Source organism: Macrosteles quadrilineatus, unplaced genomic scaffold, assembly GCF_028750875.1.
Source record: "Macrosteles quadrilineatus isolate MER2022 unplaced genomic scaffold, UCM_ALF_1.0 Scaffold_7__1_contigs__length_78375512, whole genome shotgun sequence".
NCBI lineage: Eukaryota > Metazoa > Arthropoda > Insecta > Hemiptera > Cicadellidae > Macrosteles > Macrosteles quadrilineatus.
The window spans coordinates 58401595-58419704 of record NW_026542600.1 but is presented as its reverse complement, the minus strand read 5'-3'; the positions used below and the strand labels follow the sequence as shown (position 1 = coordinate 58419704).

Sequence of the window (18110 nt, the reverse complement as noted above, 5' to 3'; positions counted from 1 at the left end):
TTTTGTTGTTTGGTTTGGTTAGGTTAGTTTAAGTTAGGCTATTAACTTAGGTTAATTAAAACCTAAACTAACTTATCCTAACATTTTGCGGTTATTAATTGCCTGATGTTAATGAAAAATATACTGTTAAAATGGTTTTGAAATTCCACACAATTTGAGTACCTCAGGCCTAAGTTACTCACAACATGGATTTTGGACAAAAAAGTTTTTAAGTACGGTACCGGTAACTTTTCCGCTTTTCCGGGAAAACTGCTTTTCTGCCAAAAATGACTATAATTTTTGTAATCAGGGTTGAAAACAAATATGTTAGGTAAGTTAAGTTAGATAACAAAAATATTTTTTTTGCGTTGACTGGCAACACAATTACCGACATTCCTTGTACTTATGCCTAAGTTACCCCTATACTTAGGTCTATGTTACCCTATAGGCCTAAGTTACCCTTATACTTAGGCCTAAGTTACTCAGACTTATAAGTTATCCCTACAAAAGGCTACATAAACTGGAATAAGAACTTACTTACTTAGGCCTACTTACTTGCTCCTTCTTCATCTTTTACCCAAAAAAGGGATAGATTGTGTCTCGACAAAAAAATAAAACATTTCTTTTACACGCACAAAAGAAAAATAAGTCCACAACGTGTAAAACCGTTTAGATATAAAAAATCAATATATATACATATATACAAGTTAAAAATTACTTTCAGGGATGATGGAAAAGATGGCTACCGCATGTTTGCTATTTCCTTATCATCCATGAACTCAAAGATGCTGTAGTAGGCTCTCTCTTTAATTAGCGACATTAGCTTTTTTTTGAGATAACCCCTTTTCCAGCCCCTAATGACCATTGGCAGTTTGTTAAAGAACTTAAGCCCCTGAATTTGGTATGTAGCAGCTGTCTTAGAGAACCTAACGCGGGGAACATCCAGCATGTTTCTCTGCCTGGTGTTGTAGGGATGGACCATGGCACGGGACGTAAGGTCTCTATGTTTATCCCAAACATAAAGAAGGCACAGGAGAACGTAATGACCGAAGACAGTACCTAGGTATTCCTAGTCTCACAAAAAGGGGCCTACTATGAGCCCGTCTGTCACTAAAGGTGATGATTCTTAAGGCCCTTTTCAGAATCTTGAGAATCTCTACTGTGCCTGGAGAATGTCCCCACAAAAGCAGTCCATATGTAACGTGGCAATGGAATAAAGCAAAGTAGACCATTTTAAGGTAGTCCTCAGTCACAGATGATCTCAGCTTGAGAAGGAGGGCGCAGACACGAGAGAGTCTATTTATAGTCTGGTCGATGTGCTGATCCCAACCTAGCCTATGTTCAATACAATTCCCAAGAGCTTAACTTGGCTCTGATCTACAGGAGGAATGTGAGCCAGACAGCAAACCATCCTCTGGGTCTTGTCAGGGTTCAGCTGGTTCCAAACGGTTTGCTACAAACCAGGCTGAAGCGTTACGCAGTCGAAGCTCCATATCTTCATTTATTTCCTGAAGATTTTGAACCAGGAGGGTGTTGTCGTCCGCAAAAAGAAGGGTACCGCCATCATCATCCAGGTCATTCATCACAATTATGAATAAAAGCGGTCCTAAAATGGATCCTTGAGAAACTCCATGCTCCACAGCTCTGCAAGAGGAGGAAGCACCTGCCAAAGTCACCATCTGTGTACGATCTAGAAAGTAGAATCGAAGAGTAGATAGGACGACTCCGTCCAGCCCGTAGAAGTAGAGCTTCTTAAGGAGCACCTCATGAGACACAGTGTTGAAGGCACAGCTCAGATCGCAGTGAGTAAGTGTGGTTGAGCGATGGTCTTCAAAAGCAGCACTGACTCGTTCTGCCACTGCAGCCACTGCTAGCGGCAGCCGTAGATTTTCCACGACGAAAACCAAATTGCATTTCAGTGAGGAGTTTGTTCTCCTCAAAAAAGTCCTCCACTTGGGGTTTAATGACCGCCTCCATCACCTTCCCAAAAACTGGTACTATGGAAATTGGCCTGTAGCTCGAAAGGCTTGTCACATCCCCCTTCTTGAACACAGGAACAGTTTTCGAGACCTTCTGACTATCTGGAAAAAATCCCATCTGAAGACAATCATTAATACAGAAGAACAAGGGAGCATCTATTTCACCAATAATGGTCTTGATGAGGTTGGGGGACATACCATAGACATCCTGGCTGGTAGAGGGTTTAAAACTTCCTACAATAGACTTGATGGATTCAGGAGTGGCAAGTCTCCAGGTATTCAACCGCACATTGTCTCGGGTCGGAACTCTGTCTGCCAACAAGTCAACCGGATCGACGACGCATGGGGGCAGGCGATCAACAATGTCCCTCACAGAATCGCAGAAAAAGTTGTTAAAGTCGTCCGGGCTGGCAAAAACAACCTCACGTTTGGGTGCTGTACGGTGAATATTCACAAGGTCCCAGGCAGCCTTGCACCTGTTTGGGGCCTCCTCAATACACTTGGCATTATAAGCTTTCTTGGCTAGCTCCATCCTTCCCTTGTACTGTTTCTTAAGAGCCAAGTACATCCTCCAGGTTGCGACCTCATTGTCTTCCCTAAACCTATCCTTAAGGGCAAACATAAGATCCTTGAGTTCAGGTGTATACCAGTCTCCATATTTAACCTTGGGCTTTGGGCTTCTTTTCTTATTCTTAAATCTCTGCTCAGAAACTGGAAAGAAAGCATCAACAATATCCCGAAAGAACTCAAAAAACTGTTCAAAACTACACATTTCACCTCTGGTTGACAGCACATTTTCCCATCGTACACTTGATAAAGAGTCCCTAAAAAAGTCTAGGGTGCGGGGATTAGAGATGCCTAGCCTTTATTCTACAAACATACGATGAGTGCCAAGAGGGCAAAGATTGACTCACCTCACTGTTCAGTTGACTGACGGACATTACCAAGGCTGCGTGATCATTTCCACCAGGGTCAGGATTTTAGTAGCCCAATCTCTAGTAGTCTTTGCTCTAGGTTCTTAGGTGTTGTAGGCCACTTAGGCCTATGCTCTAAGGGATTAATTGATAAAGTTTTGTTTGCCTTGAATGTAAAAAATTGTTCTCTAACTTAAAGTAGTTAGGCTTACGTTAGGGCCCATTAAGTTAAGTAGGCCTATAAAAAATTGTAGAAATTGATGATAAGTACACAAGAGACTAAGAGAGTACTAAGAAAGGTATCATAAATAGAGCAGGCCTACTTTTAGTTATAGGCCTACTACTTGGCTAGTTACCTTTACTGACAATTAATGGTGAGGTAATGTAACTTAGAGCCCTATTGACCTAGAGAAAACATTGAATATCAAAGTAGGCAAGTCAAGGTCTACAGTTAAATACAGATCTGTAAGTTAGTTGCCATATAATGTCTCATGTGTGTTATATGGATTTGATCACAGTACAACTAAGTTAAGTTAACCGTCTTGAAATAAGAGTCAACTGAGGTTTACACTACCTTTCCTCTCTTGTGTTCCTATTATCCTAGGGCAAGTGTGTATTTTGTTTGTACGATGATAGTTTTGTTTCAATTAGATTCTAAATCTCGTGTTGCAAAGCCGTTTATAGAATGCAGTTCATTTTCTAGAGGTTTATAACCCATTATCAATAAATATGAAGATATTTTCAGTTTTGTATTTGAACACTAACCACTGTCTGCACCAATGCTTTCAGTTATTGCATTGCTGTTGTATATTAAATGCTAATACATTTTCTTTCTTAACATAATTTTATTAATAGTAATACCTTTACACATTTTTGTCGTCAAGTAGTAAACTGGTGATAACGTTTCGCAGGTCCAAGATCAAAACACTATGTGAAAAAATCAACTTGTATTAAGAGACTTAACGAGTTTACCATTCAATCAAATGGCACAATGTTTTCATTATCTTAAGGTTATAGGGATCCCAGACGTCCTTATCCTGGACACGTCCTCTTTTTGCGTAGTCAAAAAACGCCAAGGGGGGATTATTGGCAAATCTTTAAGTTTATAATGTCCAGGATTTTGACATTTTTAAGAAAATTGAAAATTTTTTTGCACACATGTAGCCTACCCTAGGCCTAGTACTGCAATTGGCTTTGGGCCTAATCTTCAAACACCTTAAATATAATAAGGATATAACTGGAAACTTAAGTTTAAATATTGTTACCACCCTGTAATAATAGCTTATGAGTTATACTATGTAGAAGTTTTATTTCCTATTTGGATAAAATTTTGTGTTTAACACTCAAGACTGTTGCAACATTAATAAAGCATGGTCTCTCTCTGCTCATCGCTCACCAGTCAGACCAGAGACTAATTTAGCTTGCCCCATTTGCTTTTTGATTCCGCTAAAAGATTTTTTCAATAGCATTGTTAACATAACTTAAGCCTTATGCCTCATTTAAAATGAAAGCCAAGATATTTTCATGATTGTTTTAAAAATATATAGGCCTAACTTAAGTTAGCAAATAAAAAATTCTAGCTCAAACTTTTAAAAACATACAATGTAGGCTACCGGTATGCGTTTTTAGGCATTTTCAAACAAGTTTTACAAAAATCCCAAAATGTAAGTAAGAGAGTTCTAGTTTATAAAAATTCTATAAAAACTTCACTTATTTTGAACTTTAAAACATTACGTGGGATCCCCCCCTGGTAAGTTCCGAAAGTCATAATCATCCTCTTTTTTATGGAGGCTCTATCTAACCCTAGGTCTATCTAATCTTAGTCAAAATTATCACCTACAAATAGCCTCTAGAGTCTCTGACACTGGTACGTCTTCAAGTAACTGGAAATCTTTTTTTTTTACAGGAGCATGTTCTACAGCACATGTTTAGACGAGTACTGTCACTACCGTATTATCTTCCCAGCCGATTTGACAAAAGTGGTATGTTGGGGATGTGGACAGACACACAATGTTGAGAATTTGCTTGATAAAAAACCCGTGGAGGGCTTAGAAACCAATATGATAAGCCTGGTGACAGACACTCAGACATCAAACCACATCAGGGCCTCTCCTGAGACTATAAAAGTGCTTGGAGTCTCAAACTACCATCACAAGCTGTTGTCCCATTTGCTGACGAGTCATGGGATGGACAAGGAGACAGGGAAGGCGAAGCCACTGAAAGAGCTCTTACAGATGACAACCTTCGACTGTAGTGTATTTGGAGACAGATGCTTCAGTATCGAGGAGAGACATTTGAACATCAGCGGTTACGGGAGAGATGAAAGCGGTAGTGCTAGCTACCTGGCAGACACTCTAGCTCTGCTACTGCCGTACAACGAAAATATGTAAGTTATTTGTAGTCAAAGCTTTAGACCTAACTAAATGTGCAGCTCATATATTAACACTATTACTATCAAACAATTTACTAAAACCTCTTTGTGCTCAAGATCCAAACTGATTCATGAAATGCAGCCTTAAGTTTCTAATATGGCTGTATCAACAGTAGGCCTACCATTAAAGATGTTTGGTTAAACATAAAAAGCTTATAACTATAAAGAAAGAAAGGCAAAGAATCGTGTGCACTGTGCAGCAAAATATGTTTCTTCGGGTGCTTAAAATAAAAATTTCATAGTTTTATATAATTAGTAACAAAAGTGTTTAAGTATGTTCCCGATGATACAAAGAGTGACTAGGACGGTGGCGTCGTCCTGTAATCCAGCTACTAGGAGGTCACAAATTGTGGATATTTATAGGCATGCACTGTGGATGCAACTCTCTGGTGTGGATTAACGTCCGCACTAGTGAGTACTATGACTATCCCCAGTACTGTCCTGATAATTAGACCAATCCGTTAATACCAAGGCAAGAATGTGGTTAGGATTCCACTATAAACTGTAGGTCCCTTAGTTGCCATTAAAAAAGCTCTTAGGGTTATTAATTAACAGCTGTGTCTAAGGAATATGTCAGCCTTAGTCACAAACAAGACTACAAGATCGTGCCACTCATCCTACACTCATACCCATTCATACTTGGCTTAAGATACCTACTTTGTATGGTCGCCATTTCAATGAAAAATATTAAAGAACCGGCCGGCCTGGCTCTTACGTCTATAACCTTCATGAAGGGGTGGCAAAGATGGATCGGAACAATCGATGTTTTGACCCAAAAATATTCATATCGATATAATCGGAAGAAATCGTATGTTTTTATTACAATATTATAAAGCCATAGCTCAAGATTCAGTTAACTATGCCAGATTGAACGTCGAATCTAGGTCTTTGGGAGACACAAGAAAATCACACTGTTTTAAACTTGTAACCTAATTTTATACTCTTTATCAACAAACACGTCCTACATATCAGTTCTCAAAATTTATCGATACCTTTCCCACAATAGACTCACAAAAAAGGACGTCAAAGCAATCGTCATTTGCTCTCTTCAAACTCGAACGTCGATTGGCTGAAATGGCAGTGCAGCGTCGCCTCTTGACCAATGAGAACTCTCATTACATACATTGATTTTTCTTAGATTATCAACATTCACCATTCATTATAATATTACAAAATCGACATGGACTATGAGTATGATATTTTTCAATCAATGCACTATGTTATAATACCAGTAGCACTTAAAACTTCACCAAACTCTTTAACTAGGTAGATAGGTTAGATAAAATATGGATCTATTATCGCGCCGGTTGTCTGAGACTGAATAATTCTGACTGTCTTGACATCTTGAAATTGTAGATTGTGTTGTGCAATATAATATCATCTGCAGAGAAAACAGCTGAAGCTAAACAAAGGCACTGTGGCTGTTTTGAACTAAATAGTTCCAAGTTGGCTACTAAAGTTGTTAGCCGTGATTACAAAACAAATAGGTAGCTAATAAATAAAAATGTTAAAATAAAATATCTGTCGCTGTCGGTATCGGAGTATCGGAATCGACTTTTAGCAATCAATTCTTGATGCTGATACCAATGTCCAAGTATCAGTGGTATCGATAAGCGACACATCCCTATCTAAAACTCATTTTGGAGGCCTAAATTAGTTTTATTTATGCATTGGGATTGGGATTTAATCGGTGCAATAGTTTTTCCTATGAATCTGGGCCAAGTCGACTCATAGGGATTTTGATGCATGCTGAATCGAATCAAAATCGCACACCACTACACCTAAAGCAAAAAACCTACAAACCCACTTCAAGAACAAACTGACAAGCTACTAAAGTGACCTTTATTCACTGGAATAGTTAATCCCAAGCATGTTTCATTCAATAAAGCTAGGCCTATATTAATGTTGTAAAAAAGTAGGCTTATGAATAACTTGTAAATCTCTATATAGGCCTAAAACGCATTTGACATGATTGCAGTGACACCCTTGTACCCTTACATGCGGATGGTGACGGCCATTGCTTGGTACATGCTGTCTCAAGAGCTCTAGTTGGCCGCGAGTTGTTCTGGCACCCTCTGCGGGTCAACTTGAAGAAACACTTCAAGGATCATCTTGACACTTATGAGGTTTGACTTTTTATATAAAGTGTTGCCTAATTTTAATGTTTGAGAATGCAAATAGTAAATAAATACCTATGTAAGGCCTATGGGATAAATATTTTAAACAAAAATGAATTGTTACATTTTTTGTACCGGTAATGAACATATTATTTATATTTTTTTTCATAAACCAGTCCCTGCTAAAATACAGATCCTCGGTGATATTTTAAATATCCAACTGACATTTAATCCCAACCTTGAAAATGTTTGTTTATTTTAGTTCTATGACTCAATTATTGTTTCAAATTCATACTGCGTAGCTAAGATAGGCCTACTAAAATATTCTGGGAGAATCTGCTGAGCTGGTATGCATTTTGTTCTGAAATTATACAATAGGTAAATCTGTGATGTGAATCAACTCAGGTTATGTGTCAGTAAACTCAACAAATGTTTGATTGGAGATTAGGTACATAAAGCTTAAATAACATCAATCAATCAATCAATCAAATATTCTTTATTCAAGTTAGTTTAGACAATATGTCTTGAATAGCGTCATTAAACTAACATAAACAAAAAAATTTAAACTAAATAATTAAAATCATTCATTACAAAGGTTCTATAGCCTATTGTAAAACTAAAAATGAGTGCTATAACTTTAAAAATCACAAAATCTTAAAAGGTTACGACAGAGTAAAACTAGGTAGTATCTGGTTTTCAAATGAACATTTCGAGATTACAATTTAAGAATTCTTTGATAGAATAAAATGGGTTTCTTATCTATGAATAAGTCTTTTAGTAGGCTTTTGAATCTGTATTATTTTATTTTTTAAGTCAAATAGGTAATTTTTGAAGAAATTTTAATCCTGCATATGAAGGCTTTTTGGTGTAGAATTCTAAATTATGTCTAGGAAGGTTAATTTGAAAGCGTGTGTTATATTTACTTGCAGTGGATAATAAATGAAATTGTTTTGCAAAAATAATTGTCTCATAAATATACAAACTTTAAACTGTTAACATACCCAATTCAGGGAAAGATATTTTTAACTGAATCTGTTCTTTTTAATTTCATGATCACTCTAATATATTTACGTCTTGTTTTATAAGTATTTTATCCAAATTTGCCCTAGTTGTTGCTCCATAAATGGCGATCCCATAGGATATGTGGGAATGAATTAGAATAATAGTAATAATAATAGGCTAAATGCCTTAATTACGTCTTCAATCCTAGTAGTCTTTTTATGATTACTATAGTTTCGGAGCTAACAGCTCCATTGTCAAATCTTCTTGTCTTGTTAAATTACTGTTGATAGCATTGGTCATTGTTGAATTTCACAACATTCCAGCATTGGTCAGTCAGTGTACCGGTCCGTACAACCACAACGCTAGTCACTTTTGTTTAGGCCGGCTAAAATATTAAATTTCAATGTTGCTTGTATATATAAATGTTTTGTGTGTGTGTGTATGTCTACATGTGAAATTCAACAATGACCAATGCTATCAACAGTAATATAACAAGACAAGAAGATTTGACAATGGAGCTGTTAGCTCCGAAACTATAGTAATCATAAATACCCCCGCCGCAGCAAACCTGCCGACTAAGCGAATTTCCATTTGTCTGAATTGATTTTCAGTTAAATATATTTTATAACATTAGGTTTAACGAGTACCTAGGTTTGCTGCTACAAGGAAACTAATAAAGTGTGTTTTTGAGTAAAATATTGATAGCTTAGTACAAAATAAATAAATTTGCCAAGTTTGATCAAAATATATCCATAAACAAGCAAACTACAACATTTGACAATATTCTCCATAAGAATAACATGGGAATTTTAAATTTACAATTTTTTAAATTTTCTCCGTTACTAATAATCGAACAAAAATACTTTTATATACTAAATTATTTGTTTTTTTAAGCTCTTTAAAAAGGTCCAAAGAGAAATCGGGAAATTTTGTGTTATGAGGGTCAAAAGTGAGAAAAACCAATTTTTACCCCATAAAACCCCCCGTAAAGCCCCGTTCCCATGGTCCGATCGTGCTGGTTCGCGAACTCATTCAAGTTTATCCCGCTTTACACCTTTAAACCAAATTTCATCAAAATCGGACAAAAATTACTCAAGTTATCGCGTTCACGGACGTATATATATATAAAAATTTGAACGAATGGCCTCTGGGGACATCAAAATGAAAAAGTAAATCGGTCCCGGGTCTAGGTCTTACCGTGCCACCTACGGTAATAGCTACTTCCCTATAGGGAAATTCGCTAAAAGACTACTAGGATTGAAGACGTAAATAAGGTATTTAGCCTATTATTATTACTATTACTCTTTATCAATCCAGGAGGCAAAACATGGATAAAATGAATTAGAGAATAATAGATTATCCTAAGAGTTTCCAAGTTGCAAACCTTGGACATCATCTGCAAGGCATGAATGCCAGATGATCATTTATTTACTACATAGTTAAACATGTTAGTTTTTGTAGGCTGCTACCATTTACTAAATCCAAAAATTAATTGCTCAAATAACCAAAGCAGATGTTTTTCCGTCCTCTGTAAAATTTACTATTTAGGGAAAAAAGTGGGGGACCAAAAACTTGCTTAGGCCAGAGTTGAATTTAATTTCATTTCTTCATTTTTAGGCTATCTTGATATGTCAATAATAGGCTTTATGTATCTCCGTCAAATTGTCCATCGATTAAGATTGCTCAGCAGCTTAGGCAACATGATTCGTTGCAAAGATAACACTAAAGCTTGTAACTCGTCAAATACACAATTAAAACAAGCACAACCTGGAACATAAAAAATATAAAAATGGTGCATATAATGGAGTATCGATTATCCAACCTTAACAGGCCACAGCAAGGCCAGATAAGTGAAAAGCTCAGATCGCACGAAAAATCATAAAAACTAATAAGACAAATGGTGTCATCCACAGATCTGAAATGCATGCTGATTTTATTATTATCACAGAAAATATGGTTGTTCTTGATTTGAAAGCCGTTACAAGGAACACAGACAACTCCAAAAATGTTAAAAAAGGAATCGGTCTTTGCCCAACATCTGGTTGACTGAAATCACTCAATGAGCAGCATTGACGATGGTTTGGAAAATATAAATTTCTGTGAGAAAGGTAGCAAACTTGACACGCTGTAGGAGTTTGAAATTTATAAAATTTGTAATGACAAACAGTGTAAAGACCACATTTTTAACAAAAAATTACAGTTCTGTTCTCACTACGATTCTACATTCAAGAACAGCTGATAGATGATCTGATAACATGAGTGATAACAGTAGGAGAGGAGACAACGTGACGTGACCAATCCCACGCGACAGACTAAATAAGTAGTATCAGGATAGCTAGCAATATCTAAATGTTTCTGTATATGTACATTATTAATGTTTTTTATGTTCTTGTTGTGTATCTTTTAATTGTGTTTTTGACGAGTTGTAAGCTTTCAGAATGTTGTCTTCACAACATCAAAACATGTAAGCTACTGAGCAATCTTAATCGTTGGACTATTTTACGATTTTACGTATAAGTAAAACGTATCGTCATGAAAATTAGCCCAGGGCCAGAGAAATGAATTTTGATATCTTGATATGATTCACTCAATCCATTTTTCAGATCTCTTCATAATTTCCTTTACAGATAATAACTAATTAATAGGCTTATACAATTTAAATATTTTACCTATGACAATTTTTTAATGTAGCGGTTTCAGTACAACTCTTAGGATTGAAGAGTTGTTCATAACAGTATTATAACAGCATAGTTTTCCTAACAACAGGGGAATCTCACCAATGACCCGGTTCGCAAGTTAGGGTTCATTGGGATTAGTGGATTGGGATTGGGATTGGATTAGTGATTGGGACTTGAAGAGTTGTTCATAACAATATTGTTTACTTTTATAACAGCATAGTTTTCCTAACAACAGGGGAATCTCACCAATGACCAGTTCGCAAGTGGGAATGTTGCTGGAAGTCAACAGTCCCGGAAGATCAAATAATTTATACCTGTGCCGCTAGGTCAAAAACTACAATGTTTGCAGTGTCTGTAGGTCAAAAGTCCCAGTAAGTCAAATAATACAGTCCGAGCTAAAAACGTGGTCTATGTTAAAGGAATTGACTTATTGGGAATTTGACCTAATGCAACAGCAGTTTTAATATAACGAAATACGGTAAAATACAAGTTCAGTTTCGCTGAGTCAACAGTGCCAGAAGATCAAAAGCAATAAAAGTTAACATCGATTCAGTGTAAAGTAGACCTCCTGCAACGCTTACTACACCAACAAAACTCGCTTTTAGTTACTTCGTGTTTTGTCATAATTAGAATAGAGCTAAAATTATCATATTTGGTACATAGCTTATCTATTAATGCTTCTTGCCAACTGTTTGGTCAACACTGTAAATAGGTATAGCCTTTCGTCAAAATTTGTGGCATAAAATACACGCAAGGACGATCTGAAAATTTCTGGTTATTATATACGTTTGTAAAAGGAGATCCATTTAATTGTAGAACTATTTTATGAGTTATAATGTAGTCTAAATATAAACTGTGTAAATGTATTACGCCTCGGAAGGGTTGAAACCTGTCCAAACTATCATATATATTATTAAAACGTAAATGGGGTTTTTTCACGATTCTGAATAAACCAGTCGATGGATTTTCATTAGTTTTGTGTTGAAAGAAAGACAATTTTGAGAACTAGGAAATTTCAAAGCCATAATTTAAAATTAGTGTCCCAGTTTTTTATAAATTAAGTTTAAGTTTTTAAAAGGTCTAGCAGCCGATGCTAACCTTCTCCAATAGTCAATGCTTCTAGCTAGCTTTTAGTACAACATATTTGCTTACATAACAGCTGTAACATTCAGCATTTGTGACACAAATTCAGCATTTGGAAGAAAATTCAAATCCATACTTATGGTTGACTTATTTATACTATGTGTAATGCTCACCATTAATACATTTAATTCGTCGGTACGAGGATGGCAGATTAATTAAATATGCATAGTAAAATACAGTAGTAGGATGTTCAAATTATTTTTTAAAGTATTCTTTGTAATCATCGATTTGTTTTAGTCCAATATAATTTGTTTTAACTAACAGCTGGTTGAATGTGCTATGTATACTCATAAAAGGCAAAGCCCTCACTGACACACTCACTCTCACTCACTCATCATCACTAATTCTCCCACTTCCCATTTACCTAGGAGGCTGAAATTCGATACACCGATTCTTTGGGCATTAAATAGGAAAACTGAGTAATTTTTTTTATGATAGGGCATTCGAGCTTCGCCCCAGTGGCTCTGGAGTTTCCCATGTTAACCTTATGATTTTTCATATTTAAAAGGAATTAATGAATCTTAACAGCTGTGTCAATTAAACAATTTATGACAACAGCTAATTTGCAACCAAAAGCTGAGTGAGCGTTTCGAACGAACTTCAACCTGGAGGCGAGTTAACACCAAGGCAAGTGAGCTCAGCGAACGAGCTCCAACCTAAAGGTGAGTGAGCGTAGCTAACGAACTTCAACCAGGACGTGATTGAGCCATGCGAACAAGCTCATCTTGAAAATTAATTAGTTAAACGGGGCAAAGCCAGCGGGTACAGCTAGTTATTCTATAGAATTATTAGGTTTTTAGCGAATTTCGCATATAGGGAATAAGCTATTACCGTAGTACTCATGGCAACACCTGGACCCGGGACCGATGTAATTTTTCGTTTTGAGTCCCTAGAGGCCAAAAACACCATCCGTTCAAATTCATATATATGTAAGTGTATAAGACATTTTGGGGACTTGACTTTTTCGGGTCTCAAGAATTTATACGAAAATACACTATTGCAATATTTTGAGGACTTGAATTTCCGTATGTGTATAAGACATTCTGGGCACTTGACTTTTTCGGGACTCGAGAATTTAGTACTTTTCGAGGACCTGTGCAATTTTTTCCATTCCAAATGCAGCGCGTTATCGATCTTCACCCTTGTGTGGGTCTCCCATTCACTGACGGAATGTCTCGTGGCGTATGACGACCGGATTTAAATAGTCACTTTACACTCACTTATCTCGTTATTTTTTTCAGCATATTCGTTGACCCGTCTGCAGGTCTTATGTTGACGGGCTGTCAGAGCGTCTGTTGTAATAACTGGAATTCCTTATGTATGTTTGCTGCTGATTACGGTGAAGTATTGTTAGAAATTCCACCTAATCTTTAAAGTTACCCATTAAATTCATAGAAATAATAATATTTAACTGTTTGACGAGTACCCCTATTGTAATCAAAATACTAAACGGCCCAACCCAATATTTAATACAAGCCAAAGGTGTCTTATAGATTCCGAGTAAATTATTATAAACTATCAAATGGAGCATGTAAAGTGCATTATAAATAATCAACAAACCCTTACATAATTGACTATTGATTCAGTTACTGATTCGGGAATTACAATTGCTGATGATAACTGAATGCTCTGACCTGAAGCAGTGTTCTTCTTTACTTCTTTACCTATAAAACACATGGGATTCAGCCTTTCTTCACTGATCACGTAATGCGTGATTTTCTATAAAGTCTTGGAAAAATAAAAGGAAAAATAGATAGAATACAGGTGTACTGTATGTGGTTTACACACAAATATTCATCAAACTGTGTGATAGTTTGTTATAGCAATGAACAATTTGAGAGTATCGTATTGTTTAAGTCGATGGAAAATCTCTGTTGATCCTGTTTTACAAGCAAACCAAAAATATACAGTAGTCACCACTCTATGCGACATATTCTAACCAGAAAATTGTAATCGTATGATTCTATAAGCATTGGTAGGATTGCAAAGTACTACACAAACATCATTTCAAGGGTAATAACAGTCACAATTTCCGCTGACTTTAAAAGAGTCAACTAAACTATTATACAAATAGACACAAAACTGAATGGAACAACTAATGGAAATTCTCACGATGTACATTTGTTCGATATAAGCATTGAGTATACGAGTGAAAATTTAAAAACGTACGTTTTCATGTCCCTGGCCTTTTACTTCGTAGATACTGGATTTTTAGTTTATTATTATGTGTTTTAATATTTTTTGGGACGGGGGCAACATGTTACACACATTTATTTGGTTTTAAATAGGTTCTAGGTATTTTTTTCGTATTTTTAAAGTCTCGAAATTCACGACCATGACGTGTCCCTAGGGTAAATTTTCCAACTTTCACCCTGTTTTTAGACTAATTATTCATGCCGAAATATATAAAGCCATATTTTTATGTCATCAATGGTTATTAAACTTACAAAAAAGGAGCATATTATAATTTTATTGTCTATGCAAACTGACTACCATGACAAAATAAGTCTGTCCCTCGATTTGGCGTCACGACCATTTGGGAAAAATTTTCAACTTTGGAGCACGACAGTGGCAAGCCTGGCGTTGATAGAGTCAGTTGGTTTTAGAGACTAGTTCGGGGTGTACGTCAGGATTGTAGTGCCGGTCGTTTCGAGTTGAAAGGAGGAATTACAAGATTAATAAAGGAAAGATTGTGTTTTTTGTAATTTTGGTGTGTCCATGACCGTAAGTAGTCATTCGATGAAGTAGACATGGTGTTAATTTTTGTTTATAAGATATTTCAATTGCTAGATTAACCTAGAAGTCCACTTTGTATCCTCGAACATGAGGTGCAGGGCTACCGCCAGAACAGCGCCGAATAACACGTAATTTCACGACCAAAGTTTCAAGACCATCGCGGGTTTTTTCACGACCAATCCAGGCTTATGGATTATAGTGTGTTTGGTCGTGACAATAACTTTAATATAATTGTAATTTGAACAGTTTAGTTCAATTGAAACACTTATTTTTTTTATAACTAACAGTATAATTGAAGGATTGTTTAGAAAGATTTAGATTATTTCAGAAAATTCACGACCGTACCGCTTGTCTCTGACCATCACGTTTATGATTTCTATCATAAAAAATTCAAAAATTAAAATATCGTCATATTTCAATGTTTTATACACAAAAGAAGCACACCTCTATACAAACATAACGATTTTTCGGGTCTCAGGTAAGTTTTTTCGGAGTTATACAAACTTAAAAAGATTTTATTGGCTTTTTTTCAAGTTTTTGAGTTTTTTTTTAATTTTTTCTAGAAAGACCAAATATACCAAAAGCTCAGTGACCTTTTTAATGTATAATGGTCATAAAAGTAAATTAGTTTATAGCAAAACATAGTTATAAAAATAATATTAACTATTTTAAATGTCTGTTATGGTCGTGACAGGATTTTGTGTTTTTCCACTAAAGATGCTCTTAAAAATAAAATACCAAAGATATTGCGTTACCATGGACATTTTATGAAACTTCAAATGTTAATGAAATAAAAATAATAATAAAAGTTTTGAAAAAAGGGGAAACAAATTTGCAAAGTGCTTTTCCTGAAAACGTACGTTTTTAAATTTTCACTCATACACGTCAGTACATACGTGTATACCCAATGATATAAGCAACGGTTCTTGCAATTTATTGCTTATTGTTTTTTAGAGTTGTTTTCGGACTTACTCTTGTTTTCGGACTTACTCACACTCGTATAAGGTTTTCCACGTTTTTCATTGATAATTTAGCCATGTTGCTTTGAAATGGCGACCATACAAATGTATGCATTTTAAGCCAAGTATGAATGGAGATGAGTGTGGGATGAGTGGAGCGATCTTGTTGTCCTGTTTATGACTAAGGCCGACATAATCCTTAGACACAGCTGTTAATTAATAGTGCATACAGTCAATTAATAGCAGCAGAGGTCAAGTTTGGTATCAAATTAAAGGTTTTATTCATAAAAATACATTGCCGCAAACCCAAACTCAAACGAAGATGATGATAATAACGTTAATGAGGTCACTAAAACGTATCGTTTGAAATTTAACAGCTGAAAATAAGTGAAATAGAAAAGGTTTTGGTTAAATCCATCAAATTGTAATTGGACACTAGTAAATACTAGTGCACTTGTTGCTACCTCCCCCATTCGGTTTCATGTATTCCTCTAAATCAGTTCAAACCTAGGAGGATTAAACATTAATGTTACCTAATTAATGTTAAATCCTCCTAGATTCAAACCTGAAACACCCAGATCGAAACTCGCCTGTCGTTATTTTACCATCGCCTTTTTTTAAAATATATTTTTCAAAAAAGAAAGATTATATTGATTTACTTTGGATTTTAAAAATGTTAACGTTTTATTTTGTTAAAGACTTATGGTAATACGTAAATATTGTGGTGTAGTAAAGTATATTATACTGTAGTTAAGTGTTAAATTTTGAAATTTTAGGGTGAATCGAGATGAATCTGTTTTTATAACATGGGTCTCTCCTACATTAACATACATACCAAGTTTCATAAACATCGGTTGGAAAAGTGCAAAGATAAATATTTGTATGTAAAAAATACAAAATGGTGGATATCTGGTTAACGAAACGATTTCGGAAAAAATGTTATCCTTGATTTTCTGTTTATTTTGACCCAAGGAATTACTAGGTAAAGTATCTCCCCGCTTATTTTTAACACCCTGTTTATGATGTATTCTTATAAGTGAAAAATGTAAGCTGGTAATACAGAAAGATGTTTTATAAATAATATGAATGTACTGGTGATCTGTATATTCATCTTTTTCTTGTTCTTAGAACTGTAAATTAAAAGTCCACTCAGCAGTCGCATCGTACGATGTAGTTCTTTCCATGGGTTGCGAAATGCTAAATTTGCCGTCCTCTTCAACCCAAGTTATCTATTGAACCACTGATTGTAAAAAATTCAAAAAAATATATTTTACGCATCACACTTTTGGCTACAACTTTGCCACAGACGAAACCTCACTAACCCAAAAACAAAAAAAAATCTCGCATGCTAACTTTTTTATGTTAGAAATTACGATTTAAAACTATTTCACCATACATATCAATTTTTATTAATTAGATCGGTAAATAGTTTAAAGTTCCAACAAAATAGTCATCGAGTAGGACTAACCAAGAAGCTCTGTGCCAATTTTCAAAATTTTAGCACAACTTTAAGTACACCAAAACACGAAATTATTGAAGTCATGCGTCGAGAGGACTATCGTTGTTTTTAACAGATTATACTTTTGACCTTCCGGCACTGTTGACTCAGCGAAACTGAACTTATATTTTATCTTATTTCGTTATATTAAAACTGCTGTTGCATTAGGTCAAATTCCCAATAAGTCAATTGCTTTAACATAGACCACGTTTTTAGCTCGGAGTGTACTATTTGACTTACTGGGATTTTTGATTTACAGACACTGCAAACATTGTAGTTTTTGACCTAGCGGCACAGGTATAAATTATTTGACCTTCCGGGACTGTTGACTTTCTGCAACGCGTCCTTCGCAAGTTAGGGTTCAACGTGACCTTGAAGTCGCCACAAATGCGAACACCATTGTTAGGCATAGGAAAAACTACAATTGGAGTGCTCCATTCTGTTTTAGTCAAATCAAATCAAATCAAATATCATTTATTCCATAACAAATTAATGGTTACAGAAATTGCAATAATTCTTAAAAATAATGGAAGATCCCCACATAGGCAAAGCCTGTGCGTGAGGAACGAGTACATCAGTCCATCCTTATTCTATAGTGTAAACATTGTTATATAGACAAGTTGCATTTACAAAAAGAGGAGAAAAATCATTATACCAGGAAGCCACAGCAGATA

At 35.6% G+C, this 18110-nt stretch overlaps 1 protein-coding gene across 1 annotated transcript in view; it reads left to right on the top strand.

Moving 5' to 3' along the window:
• LOC128997971 (deubiquitinating protein VCPIP1-like) overlaps positions 1-18110 on the top strand; it is an 83334-nt gene that overhangs the window by 2341 nt on the left and 62883 nt on the right. The window contains exons 2-3 of the mRNA XM_054423844.1: positions 4779-5258; positions 7282-7429. Of these exons, the coding sequence (XP_054279819.1) occupies positions 4779-5258; positions 7282-7429 (628 nt within the window). The remainder of the gene's footprint in view (positions 1-4778; positions 5259-7281; positions 7430-18110) is intronic.